Source organism: Bos indicus, chromosome 4, assembly GCF_029378745.1.
Source record: "Bos indicus isolate NIAB-ARS_2022 breed Sahiwal x Tharparkar chromosome 4, NIAB-ARS_B.indTharparkar_mat_pri_1.0, whole genome shotgun sequence".
Taxonomy (NCBI): Eukaryota; Metazoa; Chordata; class Mammalia; order Artiodactyla; family Bovidae; genus Bos; species Bos indicus.
The window spans coordinates 57,748,761-57,775,856 of NC_091763.1; the positions used below are offsets into that span (position 1 = coordinate 57,748,761).

The window sequence follows — 27,096 nt, forward strand, 5'->3', positions numbered from 1 at the left end:
ACAGAAGTTAGTCATAATACACATTTAATTGATTTTACATAATCAAGGCTGATTTACTATTAAGAACAGTTGTCACTATTTGCTTATTAAATGTCTTCTAATTGTAGTAAGTGATAGCCGGACAACTTTTAAATATAACCAAGAAAATGTTTATCAATAACAACAGTTTAATTGTTTAAAGTTCACGCTTTTGTTGTTTCATAAGTACTTTTAGAATGTATTTACTTGTGTAAGAAATTGTTAGTCATAAATCTGAAACATAAACTTCTTGTTCCTGCTGCTACCTTCTTGGATCATTCGAACTCTGACTGAAATCTCTGGAGGTCTCTCAGTTCGGCTCAGTCCTGTCCAACTTTGCGACCCCATGGGCTGCAGCACACCAGGCTTCCCTGTCCATCACCAACTCCTGGAGATTGCTCAAACTCATGTCCATTGAGTCGGTGATGCCATCCAGCCATCTCATCCTCTGTCGTCCCCTTCTCCTGTCTTCAATCTTTCCCAGCGTCAGGGTCTTTTCCAATGAGTCAGTTCTTCTCATCAGGTGGCCAAAGTATTGGAGTTTCAGCTTCAGCATCAGTGCTTCCAATGAATATTCAGGACTGATTTCCTTTAGAATGGACTGGTTGGATCTCCTTGCAGTCCAAGGGACTCTCAAGAGTCTTCTCCAACACCATAGTTCAAAAGCATCAACTCTTTGGTGCTCAGCTTTCTTTATGGTCCAACTCTCACATCCATACATGACCACTGGAAAAACCATAGTTTTGACTAGATGGACCTGTGTCAGCAAGGTGATGTCTCTGTTTTTTATTATGCTGTCTAGGTTGGTCATAGCTTGTCTTTCAAGGAGCAAGTGTCTTTTGATTTCATGGCTGCAGTCAACATCTGCAGTGATTTTGGAGCCCAAGAAAATAAAGTTTGTCACTGTTTTCATTGTTTCCCCATCTATTTGCCATGAAGTGATGGGACCAGATGCCATGATCTTAGTGTTTTGAATGTTGAGTTTTAAGCCAGCTTTTTCACTCTCCTCTTTCACTTTCATCAAGAGGCTTTTCAGTTCCTCTTTGCTTTCTGCCATAAGGATGGTGTCATCTGCATATCTGAGGTTATTAATATTTCTCCCTGCAATCTTTCTTTTTCTCCCTGCAATCTTGATCCCAGTTTGTGCTTCATCCAGCCCAGCATTTTGCATGATGTACTTGCATTTAAGTTAAACAAACAGGGTTACGATATACAGCCTAGATGTACTCCTTTCCTAATTTGGAACCAGTTCACTGTTCCATGTCTGGTTCTAACTGTTGCTTCTTGACCTGCATACAGATTTTATCAGGAGTCTCTGAAGGAGTCTATTCCGACTGCTCAGGAGCCTGTTTTGGGTGGGGTTTACTTGGAGAGAATAAGCCATTTCTTCCATTCCCACCCAGGAAACAAGCCTGCCCAGGAGCAGTGGCCTTAGTGCTCTGAAATTCTACTCACTTCTCACCAGGTTTTTCTATATATAGAACAACCCTCTGCACCTTCCTGATGATCCTTTCCCAGGTTTTCCCTTTTCCTTAAGACATATTTCCTATGCAAGACCATATGGTATTACAGCAGACAAATTTGAAGCATTTACCTGGGTTCTTGCCACCTCTTCTTTACTTCACTTTTCTAATAATGAGGCCCTTGGATTGGAGCATTTTAAGAAGTATCTGGACAAGAGTAATTATTAGGGATTGCATTTATACATACACACACACACACACACACACACACACACACACTTTGTGAAACTCTATCTGTAGTCATAGGCTTCACACTTGTGAAGATTTCAAGAATAAACCCAAAGAGCAATAAAAAGATCTTGATAGTTTCTTTTGTTTAAATATTAAAGACTTACATAATACAAAGAGAAGTCTGCAAGCGGCAAAAATGTAGCTGAAATGCTGACCTAAGTAAAAACTTTTAGAGTACTAATTAATAAAATTGCATTGAATTTAGAAAACGAATCATTATAAAAGGGGCTGAATGCACAAAGTTCACGCTACTACTGATAGTGAAGCAAGCATACAGAATCCAACATGGAAATTATTCATTTTTATCAGATAATACCCATTTAATTTAAAACTGACCTGTGACTTTCCAATATGAATACAATTATATTTAGTTTCGTGTTTCTTTAGTTAATTGTGTAATAAAATGTGACCAAACCTTTAAAATGCCATTCTTACCCTCTAATGCAACTGACTGAAATCAGTGGAGCATTTATGAAAGAAATAAATCAATCCATGTAACTCTTAAAAATAGAGGATCCTAATGATTTTCTTGTGCTCAGTTAACTGACCTCCTTTAGAAATTTATTTTAGAAAGAGATGGCACTAAGATTTACTGAGAACCTAATTCATGTTAGGGCTTCCCTGATGGCTCAGATGGTAAAGCGTCTGCCTGCAATGCGGGAGACCTGGGTTCAATCCCTGGGTTGGGAAGATCCCCTGGAAAAGGAAATGGCAACCCACTCCCCCACACCAGTACTCTTGCCTGGAAAATTCCATGCACTGAGGAGACTGGTAGGCTACAGTCCATGGGGTCGCAAAGAGTCACACACGACTGAGTGACTTGAATTTCTTTCTTTTCATTTTAATTCATGTTAGACTCTCTGATGGAGATTTCATACATATTTTCTCAGTTGTGATATGATGATAGAGGTAGAAGAAATTGTCAGGATTTCTAGAGGTTCCCAAACTCACATGTCCTCAGACCCTTAAACCCACATGAAACAAACTGTTGGCACTGTGGCAAATCCTCAAGATCTGCTTCTCAGATCCAGTGGACTCCCTTTCATGCCAGAATGTGGGTTTTAGGGTGCTAGATCTTTGTATTTGTCTAAGAGGAACAAGAAATGTGAGATCTCTTGTTTGCTTGGCCAGCTCCAGATTTAAAAGTACAGAAATAAATGATGTATGGACCAAACGAAAGATGTCTACAAGCTAGGTTTGATTGTCTGGCTTCTGGTTTGATCTGGCCTTATCTCTTTGAATATGAGACCCACATTGGTTATGTAGCTTGCCTACAGTCAGCTGCTGTCTGTACCAGAGGTAGACCATGACCATGATCATGGACTCCATTTCTACTGCCCGCCAGTCCATGCTTTTGTATGACACAAAAGCAGAAGTTCTTAGGCCATGGAAAATGAGTGAGATTGAATATTGCCAGGAAAAGAGTAGGTACATTCATAGGCCTTTTCTAGCTGTAACCTATGAAAATCATGTCAAACTCCGGCAACATTTTCTAAAATTACAAAAATAGAGATGATGTAGAGGGGAACCGTTTTGGACGTTTGTTTTGTTCATTAATCAAAACACCTTTCCCTTTTGGTGCCATTGTTCAGAAGAGTTGTTCAAAAGGTCCTGATACCGCAGGTCCAAAGGAAAACAGCTAATTGAGAAAATGCCGCCTCTTGAAACGAGTATAGCGGTGGAAACAGAAGAGATAGCAAGGATTAAGTATCATATCGCATCAGAGCTTAAAGACCTATGCTTAATGATAAAAATTGCTCTTGTCGGAGCACTTGAAAAATGTGAGGGAGCTGAGAGAACAGAAATGTTCAAGTCTGATGGGGCACAAAATCGAATTACTGAAGTGAATGCAAAACGAGAAATTTTCACAGCATGCAGGGAAAAAAAAAAACAACAGAAAAAGGAATCAAGAGAAGAAGGAAGACCTCGATGACCTGTCCAGGTGATAAAATCTACGCATGATAGGAATACCTGAAACAGGGGACAAAGCAAATGAAGCTCAAATTGTAATTAAGGAACCAACTGAAGAAAAATGTTCAGAGTTAACAAACTAGATCTACAAGTAGAAAAGGCTCACAGGGTGCCATTGGAAGGATAAAGAAAAAAAGTCCACAAGTATCCCAGAGAAGACAAGCCACTTATAAAAGGATGAAAGTTAGCCTGACCTCAAAATTTTCCCTTGCAACTGTAAATGCCAGAAAACAATATCTACAGTTTTTGCTCAGAGGCTCGGTCTTATCCTGCTCTTTACGACCCCATGGACTGTCAGGCTCCTCTGACCGTGGGATTCTCCCAGCAGGAATAGTGGAGTGGGGTGCCATTTTCTCCTCCAGAGGATCTTCCCCACCCAAAGATGGAAGAGTTGTCTCTTTTGCCTCATTCATTGGTGGCAGGTGGATTCTTTACCATGTGGGAAGCCCATCTATGGTTTTAAGGGAAAATAGTTTTGAACCAATTAGATGTCCTGACAAGTTATTTGTGTACCAAGGCAATGGGAAGCATTCACAGATATGCAGAGGCTGAGAAAGTATATCTTTTAAGTACTGCCATTGAAAACTTTGTTAAGTGATGTACTGCATCCAACAAAAAACATGGATTAAAATAAGAGTAAGGAGGCAACGGTATAAAAGAATTGGTGGTAAGGTTTAGTTAAACGGCCTTAAGGTTACAGTGTTATATAGAATTATAAAACTAAATGCAAACATAAATATGTAAACTGGGTCTAAAATTTCAGCTTATGTCTTTATAAGCTTAAAAGGCATGCTAAATGTTCAATATGTAAAACAAAAAAAATACTGCTTTATTTTTAGCGTGTAAAGATATGCATGTTCTTAAGTTAAACATGTAAAATAAAAGGACTTTGTCACTGTGGACAGAACCTGTAGAATAAAGGCATATCAAATGTTAACCTAACAAAATGGGAAAACCAGTAGTACAGTTTTATTTCCTCTAGTTTTAATTATAGGAGTGGGAAAGTAGCAAATTTGTCTGTAATGCTAATACTAGTAGTGTACAAGGAAACTGTAAATTATTGATTGGGGTGGTAGTGGATTGAAACCTTATTTAAAGTACATCTTGCCTGTGGAAAATCAGTACCTACAGCTTTATGTAGTAGATCACTGTAGGTAAATTTGACAATAAATGCTGCAAATAGAGAGGACATATTCAAATTGTAGGGGCAGTGGTGAAAGACAGCAAGGAAGCATTAAAATTGGCATAAAATAGATTGATACAGGTACTGCTGAGTTACCACACTCAAACTGGTTAAATATTCCTATTTTAAAAGATTGAAATTGGGTCAAAAATCGATCTATAATCCTGGATACCCACATTAGTAGAAAACCATAAAAGAGTTTAAAGATAATGAAAACAATGAGTCATAAGGGAGCAATATTTTTATTAGACAACTCAAGCTATAACATATTTATAAAATATACTGTACAGTTAAGATGCTTTATGTGGTAGATAACATGGCATTCATTGTAAAATAAATGTTCAATATCTTCCTAAAAAAATAAAAAAATAAAATTACAAAAATAAAAGATGTTATCATTTGCTATGATTTTTTTAATGTAACTTTTTATTGTTGTGTGGACTTTTAATTCTCATTTTGATGATTAAAACAGCAATACTTTTTATCATTATGATGATGTAAAGTTAGATAATTTAATGCATGGCCATCTGGAGAAGGAAATGGCAACCCACTCCAGTATTCTTGCCTGGGAAATCCTGACAGAGAAGCCTGGTAGGCTTCAGTCCATGGGGTCGCAAAGAGTCAAGACATGACTTAGCAGTGAAACAATAACACATTCTTTTAGACAGTTAAAAAAAAAAGCCTATGAAATATAAGCCATCCCCAGGATATTAGTTTTTAGTTTTTATCTCATTAATGAAGAGTTAAAATTCAGATCTTTCTGTGGCATATGCCATGGTAACTTCTAATCCTGAAGTTAATTCTAAAATAATCTGGGGCAATCTTGATGCTTTTAAATATGAAAATCTACACAACCCACCCAGAAAGGTATAAGAATTTTACTATTAATGGGAGAAGGGTGAGCATGCTTAGAGATCTGACATCAGGATGAGCCCTGGGTTTGGGAATAGAGAGGGTAGGTACACTTGCTAATCTCCCTATTCTCGAGAACACACGGGGGCTCTCCTGAGTATTCCGGAGTACCTTCCCAGTGTTCCAAACAGGATTCAAATTACAACCTTTTGGAAACATGAAAAACATGAAATCAGCGACAGAGATTATGAGACCGAAGACATGGCTCTGTTGGCTTGTCACAGGGTAAAAATGACAACACTTCTCTTAAGATAGGTAATGAAGTTCAAGAATGTTAAGTGTCACAGAAATCTTATTATGACTATGCTAACCCTTTACCTTTTCCCTTTACCATTCTCATTAGAGATAAATTCTGCCACATCAAACTGATCTACTGAGACCTACATGGTAGAGAGACCATTCTAGGCATCTTGTCCAAACCTCTGGAGAAACTTGCCTAATTAAATCTTCAGCATAGAGCAGAATGCTTAAAATCCAGGCTCCAGAAAGAAATACTATAAAACTGTGTTTATTATGAAAATATTAAATTTCAAATTTAAATGCAAATTTTATTGGTCAGTACACATCATGCCCCTAAAGTAAGGCGTAAGCCTTCACTTGTTATCCTTCACACTTCTAGAAGATAGGCAAGTGGCCAAGAAAATGCAGACAAAAGGAAGTTCACAATGTAAATCTGTAATAACTCTCATAACATGTCTACTTACGTCCCTGTAATGCATTCAGCAGCCTAATGATTAAAATATAGATATTGAGCAGTAATGGGATTAATGTTCATAATATGATTAGATTCATGAGACTAATATTACATTAAAATTTATAGATATGTTTGAAGTGGTAATTTATAAAATTTTAATTATATAGGTAGCTTACTTTGTATATTCTGTTTTGCCTCATGATCTTAATATATAGATTATTTTAAAATATAAAATACTTTGCACATATCTCAGAAACTTAAAATTTGTCAGCATAAGTAGTGTTTTATGCTGTTAAAGGTTGCTTTTTGTATTAACATTGCATCAATATTAGATGGGGGACTTGGAATTAGTTCAGTTCTCACCCCTGTCTTAGAGCATTTCTTCTCAGGTAGTGTCATGTGATACAAACATTTGTCCTCTTCTAATGGATTTTCCAGTACTCTGAACCAAAAATCTGGACATGTGTTTTATCACACACAGAACTATGCTTGCCACTTTGGTTTTATATCCTTCCTAAATTTTCCCAGTACAGTTGCATGCACATTTTCTTTTTTATAATTACTGATGCAAAGTCATGGTACACATACATTTTTCTTTTTTTTTTTCTTTTTTTAAATTTTTTTAAAATTTTATTTTATTTTTAAACTTTACATAATTGTATTAGTTTTGCCAAATATCAAAATGAATCCATCACAGGTATACATGTGCTCGCATGTTTAATCTATATATTCTGTTGATATTTACACATCATTAAAAATTCTTTTATAACATCTTTAATGTTTGAATGATATTTTATTATATGATGAACTATAACAATCTTGTTGATTTTTTTCTCTTTAAAAATAGACAGAATCCATGTAGCTAAAATTTTGTATATATACACAACTATTTCATAAGAATAAATTTCTAAAAGTGTGATATGTTAAAGAGAGTATAAAATCTTGACATGTTTACAGAAAGGTATGTTACATGATCATATACTTTAGGACATGTACCCGTGTCCCTAAACACTCAATAACAAATTGCATTAATGGTATTATTACTATTCCTTTGTTGAAAAAAACAGGAAAACAGTGTCCTGTTGTTTTAATGTACAATTCTTTAATGATCACTGAGGCTGAAAATTTTTTTATACATTTCTGGTTAAACAGAGAGACATGGGGGCAAATTTTCCTAAATGTCAATAAGTAACTTTGCACAGAAAATATGAATTCCATCATCTTGAATGGGCCAGATCCCTCACTCTAGCTATACATGAATGACATTAAATTTGTAGATTTACTCCATTTCATGAAGGGGACAGATCACTCAAAAACTCTGATCAAATTTCCATTTTAAAATAAAGAATGTTAATAATCAATCTAGTGAAAAGTTGTGTCAGTAAGTATGACATCTAAGCCACAAGTGGTTCAGATGATTTTCTTTTCTCTGCAATATATCGTGTGAAATAGACACCTTATTAAAGCTGCATGTTTCCCTTAATGAGGTATTAAATTCTGAATGTATTTAATCTTTTTAGTATTTTTGCATTTAGCTTCCTTTTTAAAGGTAATTCAATTCAAAATGTGACTTGAATTGGAATTATTTTTTTATCTATCGCTGATTTTCAAATCCATATTAAATGATCATTTATGTGACGTGTGAGATGTTTTTTGAAATAGGTCTTTTAAGATCAAAAGAATTAAAATGTTACTGCCAGGAAATTGGACATATTAAGATTGCGATAACCATTGCTCTATAACAAAGTGCCCCAACCTCCCGCAGCTGAAAACACTCATTAGCTCATACATTTTCTAGGAATCAGGAAGCCAGAAGCATCTTCAGAGGGTGGTGTGGCTCAGGGTCTCTCATGAGGGTGCGGTGAAGCTGTTGGCTACAGCTGTACTTTCTGAAGACTTGACTGAGGCTAAAGGATCTACTTTTAAAAAAAATGTATTTGATATACAATATTGTGTTCGTTTCTGGAGTATTACATAGTGATTCAACATTTACATACATTGGGAAATGATCACAATAAGTCTAGTAACCATCTGTCCCCATACAAAAGTATGATGATATTATTGACCATATTCCTTGTGCTATATATTAGATCCTGGTGGTTTATATATTTTGATACTGGCAATCTGTACCCCTATATCCCCTTCATCTATTTCAACCAATCTGTCGCCACGCCTGTCTCTCCCTACAACCACTCTTTTATTCTCTGTATCTATGAGTCTGTTGAAGGATTTGCTTCTAAGCTCACTCACAGGAAGGTTGCTGAGGACAGACATGGCTTCTCCCAGAGTGAGGGATCCCAGAGACAAAGTGAGCAGGGAGGAGGAAAGAGAAGGGGAGGGGAGTATTTATTAAATAGTATTACCTTGTAACATTTACCATAGCTATTAATCATAGGTTAAAATAAATGATGTCCACATTAAGCATATCAGAATGTATCAGTTTCCTTTAACTGTTAATAGCCTTACCTTAGCACTCTATATTACATAATCTTTACATGGCTAAACCTAAGTGTACTTTCAAATAATTTCCTCCTTTTGTGCCTTAGCTTTCCTAAAACTCAGACCCCGGATTCTCCCTCCATCTGCCTCTCCCTCCAGGAGTGTCCGATATTATATCAAAAAGATGGTAGTTTCTTGGAGGAAGGAAAACCCAGAGCTTACAGGAACCTCAAACACTGTCCCCTCTGCGTTTTGATAGAATAATGCTAGTATCAATGACAAGATTCCAGCAAAGCTGGGCTCTGCCCCTCCACAACTACTCCTTTAGCACAAGAAACAGAGCAGCTTTAACTAAGAAATGTGGCAAGGAACCAAGGGGTTAAGAATAGCCCCAAACTTCAAGTCCTTGAGGAAGTGATATCCTCTCTCCTGGGTGGGCTTGGTCCAAGTGCTTTGTTAGAAATAAACCAACATGGAAAAAACAACAAAAAAGACTCCAAATTCTTTGTTTTTTCAAAATAATTCAGCTTCAGTGTTTTCTTTTTAAAATCAAACTCCTTTGTTTATTTTAAATAAAATGAAACAAGTATGTTATTTAAGAAATGCCTCATTACTTTCTTATGTAATTAGTTGCTTTATATACATTGCCTCATTTAATTTAATAGTAGTATCTTAATTTGTAATTCTCCCAAGATCCTCTTTGCACAACCCTGTATCCATTTTAAAGATAAGGAAATCCACATCTGAAGAAGAAAATTAGCCCATCAAAATGAAAACTTCAAAAAGGGACTCAAAGCTGAAGCTTAATTTTATGACTCAGGTTTATTTTTTTAGAGTAGAATATATTAGTGTTGGAAGTATTTAAAAAGTTAAGATGATGTTTACATAAATAGAATATTAGATCATCCTTAAGACAGACTAAAACTAAAAGTATAAATACTACCATTTGGAGGTAATATCTGAAATGATTTGTTTCATGACTCCTCTTTCCTTCAGGTACTTTGATAATTCCTTCTCACTGAAGACTTAAGTAGGACTGATGTCATGTCATGGTTGCAAAGGGTCCTGTAATGACTTTAATATAGCTTATTTTCTTGTAATATTTATTTCCATTTTCTCAAAACAACAGACATAACTGATTATATAACTTTATTTTTCTAGGTCCCCTAAAAACCCAGAACAGAAGATCATTAAGAGAGTGATTGCTCTTGAAGGAGATATTGTAAAGTAAGTACTTAAGCTATGGTTTTTGAGTTCAGGTTATAAATGTCTAGATTTTTGTTGAGTTTTAAATCACATTACACGGAATGTATATCTCAGTCTAGAGAGGTGTATTTGATGGCTTCAAAGCTTTGGAGACTTTCTAAATGAACTACTACCTCTTTAGTGAGTATCATCAATCATTTGATAGGATATGGAGAAGGAAATGGCAACCCACTCCAGTGTTCTTGCCTGGAGAATCCCAGGGACGGGGGAGCCTGGTGGGCTGCCGTCTATAGGGTCGCACAGAGTCGGACACGACTGAAGTGACTTAGCAGTATCAGCAACAGGTCCATAAGCTGACTGATGGTACTCTTATCCTTTACTGGGAGACACATTTGAAATAGATATTAATTAAGGTGAAATTAACCACATTTTGTCAAATGACCATTAAATAACTGAATTTCATATATTTAAATTAGCATCATTTTTCAGATTATTATATCAAGTTTCAATTTAGAAAAATTCAATAATACTTTATTATTTTAGAAGCAAATACAGAAACAAAAGGGGAGATTTTATTGTAAAAAGGATGGAGAAAGATGTAAATGAATGTGAAACGGAAACTTCTGAATCAGTAACAAAAACAGTAGCTTTAGAAAATAACATTGGGACTTCACTGGCAATCCAAAGGTTAAGAGTCCATGCTTCTATACAGAGGGCACAGGTTTGACCCTGGTCAGGGAACTAAGATCCCATAGAACACTTGGCCAAAATAAAAGAAAATAACATTGTAACAATCAGCTGTTTTGACAATATGTAATAATGTTTTATTTATTCTGCTTGCTGATAAATCTAGAATAATGCTTGAGATTCAACAAGTAAATACTGATGTAGTGTGCAATGTCTCATGTTGATTGCTTACTTTATTATATGTTACAGCCACGTCTATACAATGTGGGATTCACTATGCTTTGAAACTATATTTAGAAAGTTTTTTGATCCTGTTTTCCCAAAAAGCTTGATCCTAGACTATTTGATTAATGACAGTACAGTTTAAGCAATCTCATTAAAATGATCTAGAGTAAAATCTCGACCAGCAGTTCTCAAATGATGACCCAAAGGGCACCGGGAGTTTCCAAGACCCTTTGTGGGGGTCTCTAAGATGAAAACTACTTTCCCGATAATACTAAGATATTATTTGCTTTTTCACTGTCATTTCTCTTGAATGTACAGTGGAGTTTTCCAGAGGTTATATAATGTATGATATTGCAGCAGACTGAAGGCAGAAGTAGAAACAGAAAGGGCTATCTTCTATTAAGCCAGATACTAAACAGATTGGTAAACATGTTTGGAAAAAAAAAAGCCTCCCTTCTCACTATTTTTTCTCTTGTTTTGAAAAACAGTTGTGCTTTCCATTCAACTTGTTCTTTTTGTTAACATACAGGCTTATTATTGTTATTTTATATTGAATAACTAACATATCTAAAAATTCTCCACTATAATTTCTAATGTGATAAATATTGACAGCTAGTATCCACGTAAACAAAGGTTCTTCCAGGCCTCAGTTATCAGTAGAGCTATTGGGGTATGATATGTTTGGTCTCTCTTCATGAGTATTTGCTTGGTCTTTTTTCCTTCCAAAATCCTTATTGTTTAGTCACCCAGTCATATCCTTATTGAAGTATATTTTATATGCTGTGCAATTCACCCACTTTATAAATATGTTGTGCAGTGATTTTTAATGTAAATCTATACAGTTGTGCAACCCTCACCACCATCTAGATTTGAAGCTTCCTATTACCTTCAAACACTCCCTTCCCAGATTTGTCCTAAACTCTGGTTCCCACAAATCCCCGCTGCTAATGCCACACAACCATGGATCTGCTTTTTATGGGTTAGCCTTTTCTAGAAATTTTACTTACATTTTAATATATGTAGTCCTTTGTCTCTGGTTACTTTCACTTAGCACAGCATTTTTTTTTTTTTTTTTTTTGGTTTCTCCATTTGTGCATCTGTAGTTTATTCCTTCATATTATTGATTACGTTTGATTACATGAACATACAACTCTATTAGTATATGCAAATCAGTGAGTTCCACTTTTTAAATGGGTAAATTATATGAATTACACCTCAATAAAGCTATTTTAAAAACAAAAAAATTGATCAACAAAGCAGGGAAACTTTCATCTATGTAAAGTAATCTAACAGGATTAGGAATGGCAAGGGGCTCATTTTATAGTATAATTCAAGGAGAACACAACTTTAATTCTGATGTAATATTATTGGTCACTAGATAACTAGTCCACAATGTGAGATTGCAAAGCTTGGTTGGACATTAAAAAACAAACGAGCAGGAAAAAAAAAAAAAAAAAAAAACCCAAAAAATATGCACTCAAAATCCCTACAACAGACCTTTCTGAAAAAAAGGCAGGATTGTTACTTTCTTCAGTAAATATAAATATTCTGTTCACAGAGGAGAGGCGGAGCTGAAATGGCAACCCACTCCAGTGTTCTTGCCTTGAGAATCCCAGGGACAGGGGAGCCTGGTGGGCTGCTGTCTATGGGGTCACACAGAGTCGGACACGACTGAAGCGACTTAGCAGTAGCAGCAGCAGTAGGTTTACAGCTTCTTTCCCCATGGCTGCCACCCACATGTTGAACCTCTAGCTTGTTCCATTCTGCAAACTGACGCTTGAGACATACGTCCCTTTCTGCCCTCTTCGCTATTCTTCTATCATGCAGGAATGAATGATATAAAAGCATGAAAGTAACAAGGCTCAAGACTTTTCTGCTCTGTAGCCTCTAAAAACTGCTTAATACTTGATTAAAAGAGAGCTAGTTCTGTATTTGGTGTTTTAAAAGAAAAATTTAACTTTTATTCATCTGAAACTTCCATATCCTAGATATCCTAGCCTTCTTGTACTTTTAATTAGTAATTGAATATATTCCTATAATCATTTTCTAACAATGTTGAAAAACATCAAGGGATAGTTAGGGAATGAAATACTGTTTATTACTGTGCTTACTCCCTTTCTCTGTTATGCATTTTGAAGTGTATGAGAACATATAAAAAGTTAATATGCTATCTGTCTACCACTCATAGCATATTAAAAATTTTATATATTCTCATATGCTTAAAATGGTAACAAAGAAAAGTATTCTTGCCTGGAAAATTCCATGGGCAGAGGGGCTAGTGAGTTACAGTCCATGGGGTCACAAAGAGTCGGACATGACTGAGCATGCATGTATACACACTATCACTGGAAATCATTTGTCATTAGTGTCCTAACTTGTAGTAGGCAAGGTGCTTCTGTCTGTGCTGCTGCTGCTGCTGCTAAGTCACTTCAGTCGTGTCCAACTCTGTGCGACCCCATAGATGGCAGCCCACCAGGCTCCCCTGTCCCTGGGATTCTCCAGGCAAGAAAGAACACTGGAACAGGTTGCCATTTCCTTCTCCAATGCCTGAAAGTGAAAAATGAAAGTGAAGTCGCTCAGTCGTGTCCAGCTCTTAGCGACCCCATGGACTATAGCCTACCACACTTCTCTATCCATGGGATTCTCCAAGCAAGAATACTGGAATAGGTTGCCATTTCCAGACCTAGAATTTCCACTCTTACTTTTACCCTGGGTAATACCAGATTATCTAGTAGGCAAGCTAAGCACTAATGTAGGTTTCCAGAAAAAAAAATTTTTTTTTAGAAAAAAAGAAGTATTATTTCACTAAATGACCAAAGGGGGAAAAATAATACTTATCAGGACTTGGCTATACTTACTGTGCATTCTATGCTATTTTTATTTTGAATTACACATAATTAGAGGCTATAAAGGGAACCATCATCTTTTCAAAGGTTAAGCCCTTGAAAAGCTTGATCAAGTCCTCAATTTAATGTTCTGTTAGTTAAACTCCTTCAGATTACAGTTAAGTTAAATGTTAGTCACTCAGTCGTGTCCATCTCTTTGCGACCCCATGGACTGAGGCATGCCAGACCCCTCTCTCCATGGAATTCTCCAGGCAAGAATACTGGAGTGGGTAGCTATTCCCCTCTCCAGGGAATCTTCCCAACCCAGGAATGGAACCCAGCTCTCCTTCACTGCAGGCAGATCCTTTACCATCTGAATCAATAGGGAAGCCCCAAAGTGTTAGTTTCTAAAAGTGAGTTGTGTCTAAAGGTGGGTTGTGTCTCACTTTTTGAGATCCCACAGACTGCAGTCCACCAGGCTCCTCTGTCCATGGAATTTTCCAGACAAGAGTACTGGAGTGCATTGCTGTTCCCTTCTCCAGGGATCGAACCTGAGTAGAATCCAGTTTAAAGAGCACTCGTTTGAAAGTTACCTGGTGGAGGCAGGGTGACAGAGCCCAGGAGCAGCACTTCTGGTTTCTGTACACCTGTGCCCTGTCTGCTGGCACAGCACGCCTGCTGCCTTGTCTATGTTCCCACTGGTATTGCTCCATTGTCAACTTCTGACTTCCCTGGGTGTGGGCCATGCTTAAACCACCTGAGAGAAGTCTGAGTTTGCCCCTTTGATCTAGAATTCATCCTCCCTACAGGCCACTGGTCAACTAATTGGTCAGCTGCCTTTGGAGTAGGTGCCCTTGCCTGGTTTAGTCAGCTGTGTCTAGGCAGGTAATTTACCTGGTTCTCATGCTGCAGTTATGAGGAACCTCTTGGAATGAGCTTGTATAGCAGATGCCCTGAAGCCTCCCACATTCTGGCAGTGAGATTAGGAGTCACTTTCCTTGGCATTGCCCTTCACAATCTCATTTTTGATTAGACTATACCTGCTCTCCATGGTATTTGCTCTGACCATACTCTCTAGGGAAGATTTTTTTGTTTTGTTTTTATTGCAGAAGTAACACAAGTTTGGAAAATGTAAAGTACTGTCATGAACATCCTTGCACACATGCCTTCATACGCTTGTGTGTTTATTCTCGTGGAATAGATACCTATAAGTGGGAAAAGTCAACAAATGCTTTGCGGTTGCTGCTGTTGTTAGTTTTAGTTTTAATATATACAGCCAAATCATTTACACTCTTACCAACACTGCATGAAATACCCTTTCAGAAGAAATTGACTTAAATATCATGTCCAGAAACCAAAACACTGCGTCATAAAATCTGAAAATAGTTCTAGATGATCAAGTTACATTTAACATAAGCGGTTCACTGACAGTATAGTCCTTACAACTGTTCATGGAATGAACACTAGTGTAGACACTAGAGAGACGTAGTTGAGCAAAGGAGACAGTCTCTTCCTTCATGGAGCTTTACATTCTAGTGGATGGAAGCTAATAATAAACAGACAAACATATCGCATAATGCAGTATCACAAGTTAGAAGTGCTATGGAAAAAAAATACAGTAGGAAACGAAGTATAGAGTGATGGTGGGAGTCTGGTTGCTAGTTTAGGTAGAGTGTTTACTGTAAAACTCTCTCAGGAAAAGGGATTTGAGCAGATATCTAAATTAAGGGAGAAGAGGAGGAAGAGAGCCATTTTCGTGTCTGGGGAAGGACAGTTCAGACTAAAGGAATAAATAACAAATGCACGTCTGAGATGGATGCGTGTTAGATGAGTTTACAAGATGTCAGCATGTTGAATTTTCATGCAGGAAGAAAATAGATGTAGGAGATTAGATTTTAGAGACTTGCAGAACCTTGTGGGTCATAGTAAGGACTTTGGATTTTATTCTAGGAGCATGGCAAGCCAGTGGAGAGCTTTGAGCCATGGAGCGGTATGATGTGATTGGTGTTTTTAGAGGATCACTCTGCCTGCTGTGAGGAGAATAGGCTAAAGGGAGGCAGTCTGACCCAAATAACCGGTCAAAGTACTTTTCTCTTGAGAAAATCACATCTAGCTTCTTCTAACAGTAGTTAGGTAACCTTATTTATGACATGAATGATGACTACTTTGATTTGTTATTTCAGAGTGATTCATAGAAGTAGTCACATTATCTGTAATCACTGTCATTATGATTATATTGACAAATGATAAGTAGAGTTGAAGTATTTGTTCGAAAAATTCAGACAACTGTTGCTAAGACTGTAAAAGAGGAGACTTTCAGGGGTCCAAATGTTCTATCTTGATGTTAACATTGATTAAAATCACAAAGCAATTGCTTGATTCTCTGGATAGCTTAGTTAGGAATGTTAGCTTTTGTGATAAAGTTAACCCAAATGAGGATGCTTATCTATAACATTAACAGTCAAAAGCTAATGAAAGTAATATCAATACTCATTAGCTCCACCAAAATATTTTTCATAGTTATTTGTTTTTCTCTTATTAATTTGTTATGACTCACAGAGAAGCCCTGTTTTAGAAAAGCATAAAATGAGTACAAAGTACTAAATTACGTCAAGTCAATAGGAATCCACCACAATTGACAGTTCTAAAGCATCAGTATTTTTTATTGGGACATTAATTTCTGTTTTACAGATGTTGTCAGCCCGGTCAGAAATGAAATCTAGCATTCTTGGTCCTTGTCCTTGGTCAAATACACTTTACAGACATTTGGAATCTGGGCTTCCGTGTGGTCTGCAACCTCAATGAACTCAATGAATAGTCTTTGTAGCCCCTAGTGAAGAGGGAAATCAAATACTTTATCACCTAAGCTGGGACACTTTTTAGAGCAAAAGGGGATGATGTTAATTATTTCATTGGAGTAATCAGCATAAACAGTACTGCCCAAATTGCAACAAGTCGTCACCCTACCAGAAAATATAATCTACTTTCTAATTCATGTCACAGAAATGGATTCTATTTAGTCTGTAGCCTTCCTTGTTCAGAAGAGTTCCAAGAAGTGTTCATATAAAACAATCACTTTGTGGCCCCAGGGATGTATTAGATCTGTTGGGATCAATGGTGTTGTGTTCACAGCAGTGTTTTTCCTGTTGTGAAGTATAGCGTAAGACTTGATCTCACAAGTATTGATACTGCAGTGTAGTCTGAGGTAGACAATTGTGAGACTTCTCTCACTGTAAAATATTTAAATAATAATTCCCCTTCAAGTCTGGAGACTTTTACTTTGTAAAATGTCAAAACACCCTAATGTATTAAAAATAACTTTCTGGTATTAGCAAAAAAAAAAAAAATCCATTGAATCACTGGAATTTAAACATTGTAAAGCTTGTTGATCTTAAATGTGCTATTGAAGATAGGAAAATCAATATTAACCTATCACAGATGGTTGGAACATATTATATTCCAGCAAATGATGAAGCTTTATATGAAGAAAAAGAGAACTAAATTGAATTTTCCCCAGTAAAGTTAAAAATGATGTTTGTTTAATAACTTCTTTTTATGGTTGGTGTAATATTCTGAATAATAGGAACCTAATGTGTCTATTGGGCTTCCCTGGTGGCTCAGACAGTAAAGAATCCACCTGCAATGCAGGAGACCTGGATTTGGTCCCTGGGCCAGGAAGATCCCCTGGAGAAGGAAATGGCAACACACTCCAGTATTCCTACTTGGGAAATCCCATGGCCAGAGGAAGCCTGGCGGGCTACAGTCCATGGGGTCACAAAGAGTCAGACACAACTGAGTGACTAAGCACAAATGCATATGATGTGTCTATATGGCTCTCTTTGAAGACCATACATTAGTTTATGGCATTTTTGGTAGATTAGGAATTCATGTCCTAAAAGGAAGGATAGAATGAAAAAGGAACTTGTAAAGAAGCCTGTGTCCAGAACCCTGATAAAGATTGGTGAAGGCATTGTTTTCTATGAGTATGGAAAACAACAGTTTATTTTATAATTTTCAAATGGGAATGAGATAGATGGTTGCTGCTGAGGACAGCAGCATGTTTACACACTGGGCCCTAGCTGTTGGGAAATTGAACAGAAAGTTTTCAGAAAGCTCTAAGGCCCTTTAGCTTGGTTTAATTTGAACACTAACTTTTCCAAAGCAAAATAGCATGGCACATCTATGCTTAGTACTTAGAGTCTAACCAGTGCTGTTAGTTAATAGCTAAGAGTTTGAATAATGAAAATATGTGTTTCAAAGACTGCCCAAGAGTTCAGTTACCACTAAATTAGAGGTATTTGTGAAAAATCATCAGCTTCCCTCCAATGTGAACCTGGGAAGTTATTAATATATTCTGGACATTTTTACCTTCTTCTTGCTAGAGAATTTTAAGTCTTCTTTATTCAAGAATTAGGGATTGATAGGTAACTCATACTGTTTTGGAAATATTTATTTCTTTTATATAGTTGTAGATGATTATTTGTCACACTACTGCTATATCTGTGAATAAAAATGGAATTGCTAATAAAAACTCTATGCCTTAGCAATAGGTATTTCTTTCTAAACATCAGAGAGATAGTTACCTTAAGTTTCTATGTAGAAATGTTGACCTTGTTTTTTTTTTTAAAGTTCAGATTACTTCTGTGATCAATTTAGAATTGTAGGGAGATTTATATTATTATTTGTTGTTGTTCAGTTGCTAAGTATTATTATGGTATTACTAACATACCATAATAATATTATTTTTGTGGTATTCTCTCCACTCCCCATCAGAGATTCTCTGGTTTCATTTTCTATCTTAGAAAATGTCCTGTCTCTTGAATAGGAATCTTCTTTAGACATGAAACTGTTCCATATTTGTTCATTCATGCATAGTCATTCATTTATTCATCTTCTGTGGTGTAGAGGTTATGAATACAGACTCTGAATTCAGTCTTCCTTGATTCATATCCCAGCTTTACCTCTTAATGTTTTACTTTGCCAAATTACTTAATTCTCTAAACTTAATTCTTTCGTCTGTCTTTAAAATAGAAATTATAATAATACATACTCCATAGAGTTTTCTTAAGGATTATATTCAGTAGTGAATATAATGTGGTTAGCACAATGCTTGGCACATAAGTATGTGTTCAGTAAATATCGGATATCATTAGTAGGTATCATGATTTAATCATTTATTGAGTGCATGGGTATTTACAGTGTTCTAGACACTGCAGGATTCTGAGGTTATAAAAAGTCATAGGTAGTCTTTGCCTTCTAAACTTATAGTTTGGTCTGAAAACAACAAAATCAGCAAAAAGACAAAACAATGTAATAAAAGAATTGCCACCAGGGAGATGTGGCAAGGCCCCTGGAATATTGGAGGGAAGGCATGTGGTTGACCTGAGGAGCTGGGCTGTGTTAGAGACAACTTTTAGGTTGAAGATTAAGATGAACAGGACATTTCCAGCCTCTTCCTTAATTGTGAAAGTAATACAGGGTTAGTACAAAAAATTCAAACAATACTGGGCATATAAAGTAAAAAGAAAAGGCCCCTTTTTGCTTATTAGCCTTACAGAGGTTTGTCTGGTATATATCTTTCTAATCTGTGTTACACAGTAGGAGAATGAAATAATTTGAAAAATATTTATCTTATAGCAGAAGTTTCTCCCTAAATACTCCATAAAGAAAAATATATACTTGAGATAGCTCTGTAAGTATATGTTTCCTAATGTGTATATACTAAGGTACATTTATGTTCTACTAGTATACTCATATGTCTACACTGTGTAGGTATTTGTAAACATGGCAATTCCAGAATTGCTTATTTAATAAGGCCTAAGTAATAAGTAATAGTCCCAGGAGTAATGTACAGTAGCTGTGATTTATGATCTAGAGAAAACCATTTATAGAAAATTAAAGGCAAGAACATGAAAATAAATATTAACTAATATTCTAATTATTTAATACTCTTCAAATTAAACTCACCATATCTAAAAGGAAATATTAGCACCATCATGTCCTCTCCAGGAAGTCCATGGACTGAAATAACTGCGGTATTTCAGGTAGGAAACCCATTGGCTTAGCTTGTGGTAAGTTGTTTCAGTCGTGTCTGGCTCTTTGCAACTCTATGGACTGTAGCCCTCCAGGCTCTTCTGTCCATGGGATTCTCTAGGCAAGAATCCTGGAGAGGGTTACCATGCCCTCCTCCAGGGGATCGAACCCAAGTCTCTTACCTCTCCTGCACTGGCAGCAGATTCTTTACCACTAGTGCCACCTGGGAAGCTCCAGGAAGCCTAGCAGGATGCTGTGATGTGGCTCCATCCTAGTCCACATCTCCTTGCTTCTCTCTCGAAGACAGTAGTCAGTTTCTAACTATGCTTTGCACTAAGCTCCTGTTCTCTCTACTTGAGCTGGCTTTGGGACTTTGCTCCTCATTTCTGCCATTAGCCTCATCCAGTTACCCAGTACAGGTAGGTTATGTGAAGTGCTCTTCTGAAATCTGATTCTTCCTAACAGGAAGTGTATCACATTTAAAGCTGGCTGGAGTTATCAGTGATCAGTGTATTAGCCTTCTTTGCTGCTAGCTTAATTACATTTCTTAGGAGTATTACTTTCTGAAGTTGTGGACTCCCAGTTAAAATAGAGAGAAATGCTAACTTTTGTACACTTCTTTGAACGAAATATTGATTTTTTTTTTTCCTTTGCTCACAATAATATAAGTCTGTCAAATATTTTGAAAAGACATATAAGTATAATTATCTCAGTAGGAAACTAAAAAGATTGTCTTAAAATACCTTTTTAACTAAGCTTAAGAAGCATGCCAGGAAGATTCAAGAATATTTCGACCTGGATAATTACTTAATAATTATGGAATGGGTAGCTCTTCTATTTTTGTGAGATTTCAGCTAACCTTGTTTAAACTTAACTTTGACCATGGTTTCTCTTTTAAAATGTTTGCAGGAAGAATTTCATGTAGGAAGCAGATGTGTTTGATATGTTGATTTAATTAGTTGTGGATGCTCTAAAGTTTTTATTAATTTTTTTCATCTCAAAGTGTCTTTAAAATGCCTAAAAACCATAGAGGTCGCATGATAAAGTGGAAAGAATGTTACACTCGAACTAAAATGATAAGAGATCCAATGGCAGCTCTGTTTTCTTCCAAGCTGTGTAACCTTGGGAAAGTTATTGACTTCTCTGAGTTTTGGTTTTTCAAAAAAACCTATTTCCAGGGTTATTGTGAAGACCAAATGAGGTAAATTAGTGTATGTACTAATCCTCTCTTATGAGTTTTAACATGCTATCAAAATGTAATGTGATTTAACTTTCTACATGAAATAATAGATATAATTTGATTAGCGCAGAGCTAAACCAATGCTTAGAAGAATGTCTTGCCCATTTTAGATTTATTGTTTTTTTTTATCTTTGTTGAAATAATTTGATTGTGCTGCTAGACTAAGATATAGCACCATATTTTGTGAATCCAAGAGTTGGAAGAAAAATCACTTTTAAAACTTTCCATTCACGTACTCCCAGGTTGGCTATACGACTGAAAGACTTCATCTTATACCTTATCTTTAGGATCTTGACCTGCTTTTTTTTTTGTACACTGTTACCTGTTGGCAAGATATTTCATAATTTTGATATTTGTTTCTTATTGTACTATAGTAGGTATCAGTATACTTTCTCTGTCAAAGGCCCATAATAGTTTTGGCTTTGCAAGCCACACTGTCTCTGTCAAAAGTACTCAACACTGATATTGTACCAAGAAAACAACTCTCAATGATCCACAAAATGAATGCTGTAATAAAAATCTATTCACAAACACAGATGTTGGCCTAGATTTGGCCCATAGGTCATAGTTCGCCAATCCTTGGTCTGTGTTGCCTACTTTTATTCTCATAACTTGGAAATCAATAAAAATTACAAAACTTACTTCTAGTCTTGGCCAATACTTTAAATAGAAGAGAAGAATTAGCCTAAAATCCATGGGTTCTTTGGTTATATGTTAGTTGAATCAAAGGACAGTAGGAGAGAAAATACTGAGCTGCTCTTCCGAGATCTTTGCTGAATTGCTAGAAGTCGCATGAGTGCACCTGGACAATGAAGATATTTGTCTTGATCTGGATGGGGAAAAGTTATTATCCTATAAGAACCCTGCAAACCATCTTTACTGGGGAGCAGTCACAATGCTCATAAAAGAGTAGTATAAATTGTATTGCCCAAATAGTTTCTTTTAATACAAAAGGAACAGCCCTGCACTTGGAAAAATTCAGTATCCAAATATTACCCTCATCCTATTTTTGTCTCCTCTTAGAAGCCCAGCATAGAAGTCCAGCTATCTTTTGGCTTTTATGTATTTATTTTTTTAAATTTTATTTTATTTTTAAACTTTACAATATTGTATTAGTTTTGCCAAATATCGAAATGAATCCGCCACAGGTGTACCTGAGGCTTTTATTTTAGCTCAATCTGCCTACGCTGGATTAAACTGAGAGTCCAGAGAGGAAGGAGCTGATATAACCTAGAGGTTCTGTTCCTTTAAGTAATTTTATTCCTCAATTTATTTCGCTGTGTAATGAAAATATTCAAATGTTATCTAAGTCATTATGATAGGCACTTATGTATACAATAGCATCTTAGGTACAAGCAGTAATTATTCCCATACTTAAAATGTCGATTTTGAAATTAAAGTCTACACAGTTTTATACAACTTGAAAATATTTGTTAACATAAATATTAATTGTAAATTGCTTGTTATAAAAGGAATCTTCTGTTTTTTTTTTTTTCCCTCCTGGAAAGTGATCCTACATAAGAATCTGAATGGTTCAGGCTAGCAGAACTAATAAGATTTTGAAATTGATCATCCTTGTTATGATTCAAATGAGAATCAGAGTAAAAATAATTAAAAATTTCTTCATTATTAAGGGACTGACAATTGTTATTTTCTTTCAGAAGAGGAAATTGTATGATGAAAGTTTTAGGTTTGGTTTATGATGAATAGCAAGTCATTAACTTCAGGCTTCCACAACTGGTCACCTGGGAACCCAAGAGATTTTCTACTTTGTTTATTACAGAAATAAATTCTACACCCTGACTATTGTGTGATTCCTGATTTTAATATGCAGCCTGGAGCAGGCAGTGATAAACAGTGAGTCTCACACTGCTGAACCTCCAGGTGTATTGATAATTCCAAGGAACATTTCTGGAGTCCAAATTTCAATTTTACATACATCAAAAAGTAAATGACTATTTAATCTTTTACTCTAACATGAAGAGGAGCAAGTAATACATACTGGGATGGAGTTTAGTAGGATGGAAAGCCAAACTGAAAGATTTTCTATTTGAGATGAAACCATAATAAGCAGTAAGGTTTACAAAAGCATGGAATAAGATAATAGAAGTGGGAGCAAATGAGCGGATTAGAATTTGGTATATATACGGGAAACTAAGGTGACCTTTAATGGATTTCTGGGAAATCTTTGGGGGATTATGTAAATCAAGCCTGAATTCTAAATCTAATACAACTATCATTAAAATCAAGAGTATGCTTACTGCATGATGGGAATTGAAATGACTCCTAACTTTATAATGTTTCTGAACTCTAGTATTCTCATAGGACTTTCAAAAAATAATGCTTTTTTTTATTAAAACTTGCAACACCCTTAGTAATAATGTAGAGGAGGGCAAGGAGGATATGATAACAAAATTTGTATGAAAGTTTCACTTTTCACATTCTCACACTAACGAGGTATGAAAATTTCACTATGCCTTGAGTCAGCAGTATTAACATAATTTTAGTCTTTACTACCAAAAAAGGTGAAAAAATGTTATCGCTGTTTTCATTTGTATTATTATTGCTAATTAGGATATAATTTTATGTAATTATTAACCTTTAATTTCTTTTTCTAAGAGCTGTCTTTACCAGAATTGTTCATTTCACAAAGGTATTAAGTGTTTTCTTCTCAGTTTGAATATTTTATGTATGTTAGCTCCTTGTCATATTTAGATCAAACATTTCATTTGCCATTTAGTTTAATTCATTCTCATAGATAATTTAAGGACGTAAGTCTTTTTAAGTCATTTCATCTTATTTTTGACAATTATAAGTCCCAAAATAGAACTTTAGAAATTGAATTCTCTGAAATAATTTTACACATTTGTCTACTGTGAGTAGTTGGTGCAAAAATGCTAATCTATGAGTTTAACAAATACAGAGAAATGAGAGTTCACTCTAAAGTTTACAAAATGTTTCTTCAATATTTTAAGGTTTTAAAAATCTAGAAACATGGTTTTGTAGAAGAGGTGGTGGTAGTGGTAAAGAACCACCTACTAATGCAGGAGACGTAAGAGATGCAGGTTCAATCCCTGAGTCAGGAACGTCCCCTGGAGAAGGGCTCAGCAATCCACTTCAGTATTCTTGCCTGGAGAATCCCAGGTACAGGGGAACCTTGTGGGCTACAGTCCATTGAGTCACAAAGAGTCAGACGTGCCTGAAGCATCTTAGCACAGCTCATAGCACATACACATGTCACACTACCGCACAAGTGCTCTCACTTCACACGCTAGCAAGGTAATGCTCAAAATCCTTCAGGCTAGGCTTCAACAGTATGTGAACTGAGAACTTTCTGATGTACAGGCTGGGTTTAGAAAAGGCAGAGGAAACAGAGATCAAATTGCTAACATCCGTTGGATCATAGTAAAAAGCAAGGGAATTCCAGAAAAAAAAAAAAAAATCTACTGCTGCTTCATTGTCTACACTAAAGCCTTTAACTCTGTAGACTACAACAAACTCTGGAAAATTCTTAAAGAGATGGAAATACTATATCACTTTGCTTGCCTCCTGAGAGAACCTGAGAAACCTGTATTCAGATCAAGAAGCCACAGACCCAGACATAGAACAATGGACTAGCTCAAAATTGGGAAAGGAGTACGTCAAGGCTGTATATTGTCACCCTGCTTATTTAACTTACATGCAGAGTACATCATGAGAAACACTGGGCTGGATGAAGCACAAGCTGGAATCAAGATTGCAGGGAGAAATATAAATAAACTCAGATATGCAGATGACACCACTCTTATGACAGAAAGTGAAGAAGCACTAAAGAGCCTCTTGATGAAAGTGAAAGATGAGAGTGAAAAGGTTGGCTTAAAGCTCAACATTCAGAAAACTAAGATCATGGCATCTGGTCCCATTAGTTCATGGGAAATAGATGGGGAAACAGTGGCTGACTTTATTTTTTGGGGCTCCAAGATCACTGTGGATGGTGATTGAAGCCATGAAATTAAGAGATGCTTACTCTTTGGAAGGAAGGTTATGACCAGCCTAGACAGCATATTAAAAAGCAGAGACTTGACTTTGCCAACAAAGGTCCTTCTAGTCAAGGCTATGGTTTTTCCAGTAGTCATGTATGGATGTGAGAGTTGGACTGTGAAGAAGGCTGAGCACCAAAGAATTGATGCTTTTGAACTGTGGTGTTGGAGAAGACCCTTGAGAGTCCCTTGGACTGCAAGGAGATCCAGCCTGTCCATCCTAAGGGAGATCAGTCCTGGGTGTTCATTGGAAGGACTGATGTTGAAGCAGAATCTCCAATACTTTGGCCACATCATGTGAAGGGCTGACTCATTTGAAGAGACCCTGATTCTGGGAAAGATTGAGGGCAGGAGGAGAAGGGGACTACAGAGGAAGAGATGGTTGGATGGCATCACCGACTCAATGGACATCAGTTTGGCTAATCTCCGGGAGTTGGTGATGGACAGGGAGGCCTGGCATGCTGCGGTTCATGGAGTTGCAAAGAGTCAGACACAACTGAATGACTGAACTGAACTGAACTGACTGGCAAAAAGCGAAGAGGAACTAAAGAGCTTCTTGATGAAGGTGAAAGAAGAGAGTGAAAAAGCTGACTTAAAATTCAGCATTCAAAAAACTAAGATCATGGCATCTGGTCCTATCATTTCATGGCAAATAGATGGGAAAAAAATAGAAAGAAAAGCTATGGCAAACCTAGACAACATATTAAAAAGCAGAGACATCACTTTGCCAATAAAAATCCTAATAGTCGAGGCTATAGTTTTTCCAGTAGTCATGTACAGATGTCAGAGTTGACCCATCAAAATGGCTGAGCACCAAAGAATTAATGCTTTCTAACTGTAGTGCTAGAGAAGTCTCCTCAGAGTCCCTTGGACAACATGGAAGTCAACATTGGAAGGACTGATGCTGAAGCTCCAGCTCCAATATTTTGGCCACCTGATGTGAAGAGCCAACTCACTGGAAAATACCCTGATTCTGGGAAAGATTGAGAGCAGGAGGAGAAGGGGGTGACAGGATGAGATGGTTGGAGGGCATCACTGACTCAGTCAACATGAATTTGAGCGAACTCTGAGAGATGGTGAAGGCCAGGGAAGCCTGACGTGTTGCAGTCCATGGGGTTGCAAAGAGTTGGACATGACTTAGTGACTGAACAACAACATACATATATCTAGGTACATTCTATAGGTAACACCGTTACCATATGGAGAATGGCAATTTTCTAATAGAATGTTTCTCAAAGAGTGCTCTCCAGATGAGAACATCAGTGTCAGGTTTTAGGAACTCACTCCCCCTTTATTTGTAATGCTTTCTGTAGGATTTCAACCTTTAGGAAGATGAAAATGACTTAAATACATTTGAGGATTCTTGGACTAAATAAGACCAAATGATTTTTGGCATATATTCTAGCTCTTAAATTCTATACTAGATAATTTTTGTAGGAAAGAAGGATTCAGTCCATACCTAACTTTTGTAGACTTATTAGCACTGGAAGAATCTTTCCCCCTCCCAGGGTGGAGGGGTGGATCCCAGTGCCCATCATTCCCTACAGCTGTTGCTTTATGCTGAGGCATCTGAGACATTGACCTTGGATGTGCTCAAAAGGGAAAAGCACAGGAGACAAGCAAGGGAGAACCTTCTTTGATTGTGTCTAAAGGATGGGTTACTAGGCCTTTGTCCCCCCACCCATGCCAGATAACTGCACCTGTATCCTGATTACCTTATTTTAGCCTTGCCTATTCACCCCCCACAGAGAAGGCAATGGCACCCCACTCCAGTACTGTTGCCCGGAAAATCCCATGGATGGAGGAGCCTGGTAGGCTGCAGTCCATGGGGTCGCTAAGAGTCGGACACGACTGAGCGACTTCACTTTCACTTTCCGCTTTCATGCATTG

The 27,096-nt window shown here is 36.7% G+C and overlaps 1 protein-coding gene across 1 annotated transcript in view; it reads left to right on the forward strand.

Moving 5' to 3' along the window:
* IMMP2L (inner mitochondrial membrane peptidase subunit 2) overlaps window positions 1-27,096 on the forward strand; it is a 956,525-nt gene that overhangs the window by 645,319 nt on the left and 284,110 nt on the right. Inside the window, exon 5 of the mRNA XM_070787260.1 lies at window positions 10,133-10,198. Within this exon, the coding sequence (XP_070643361.1) occupies window positions 10,133-10,198 (66 nt within the window). The remainder of the gene's footprint in view (window positions 1-10,132; window positions 10,199-27,096) is intronic.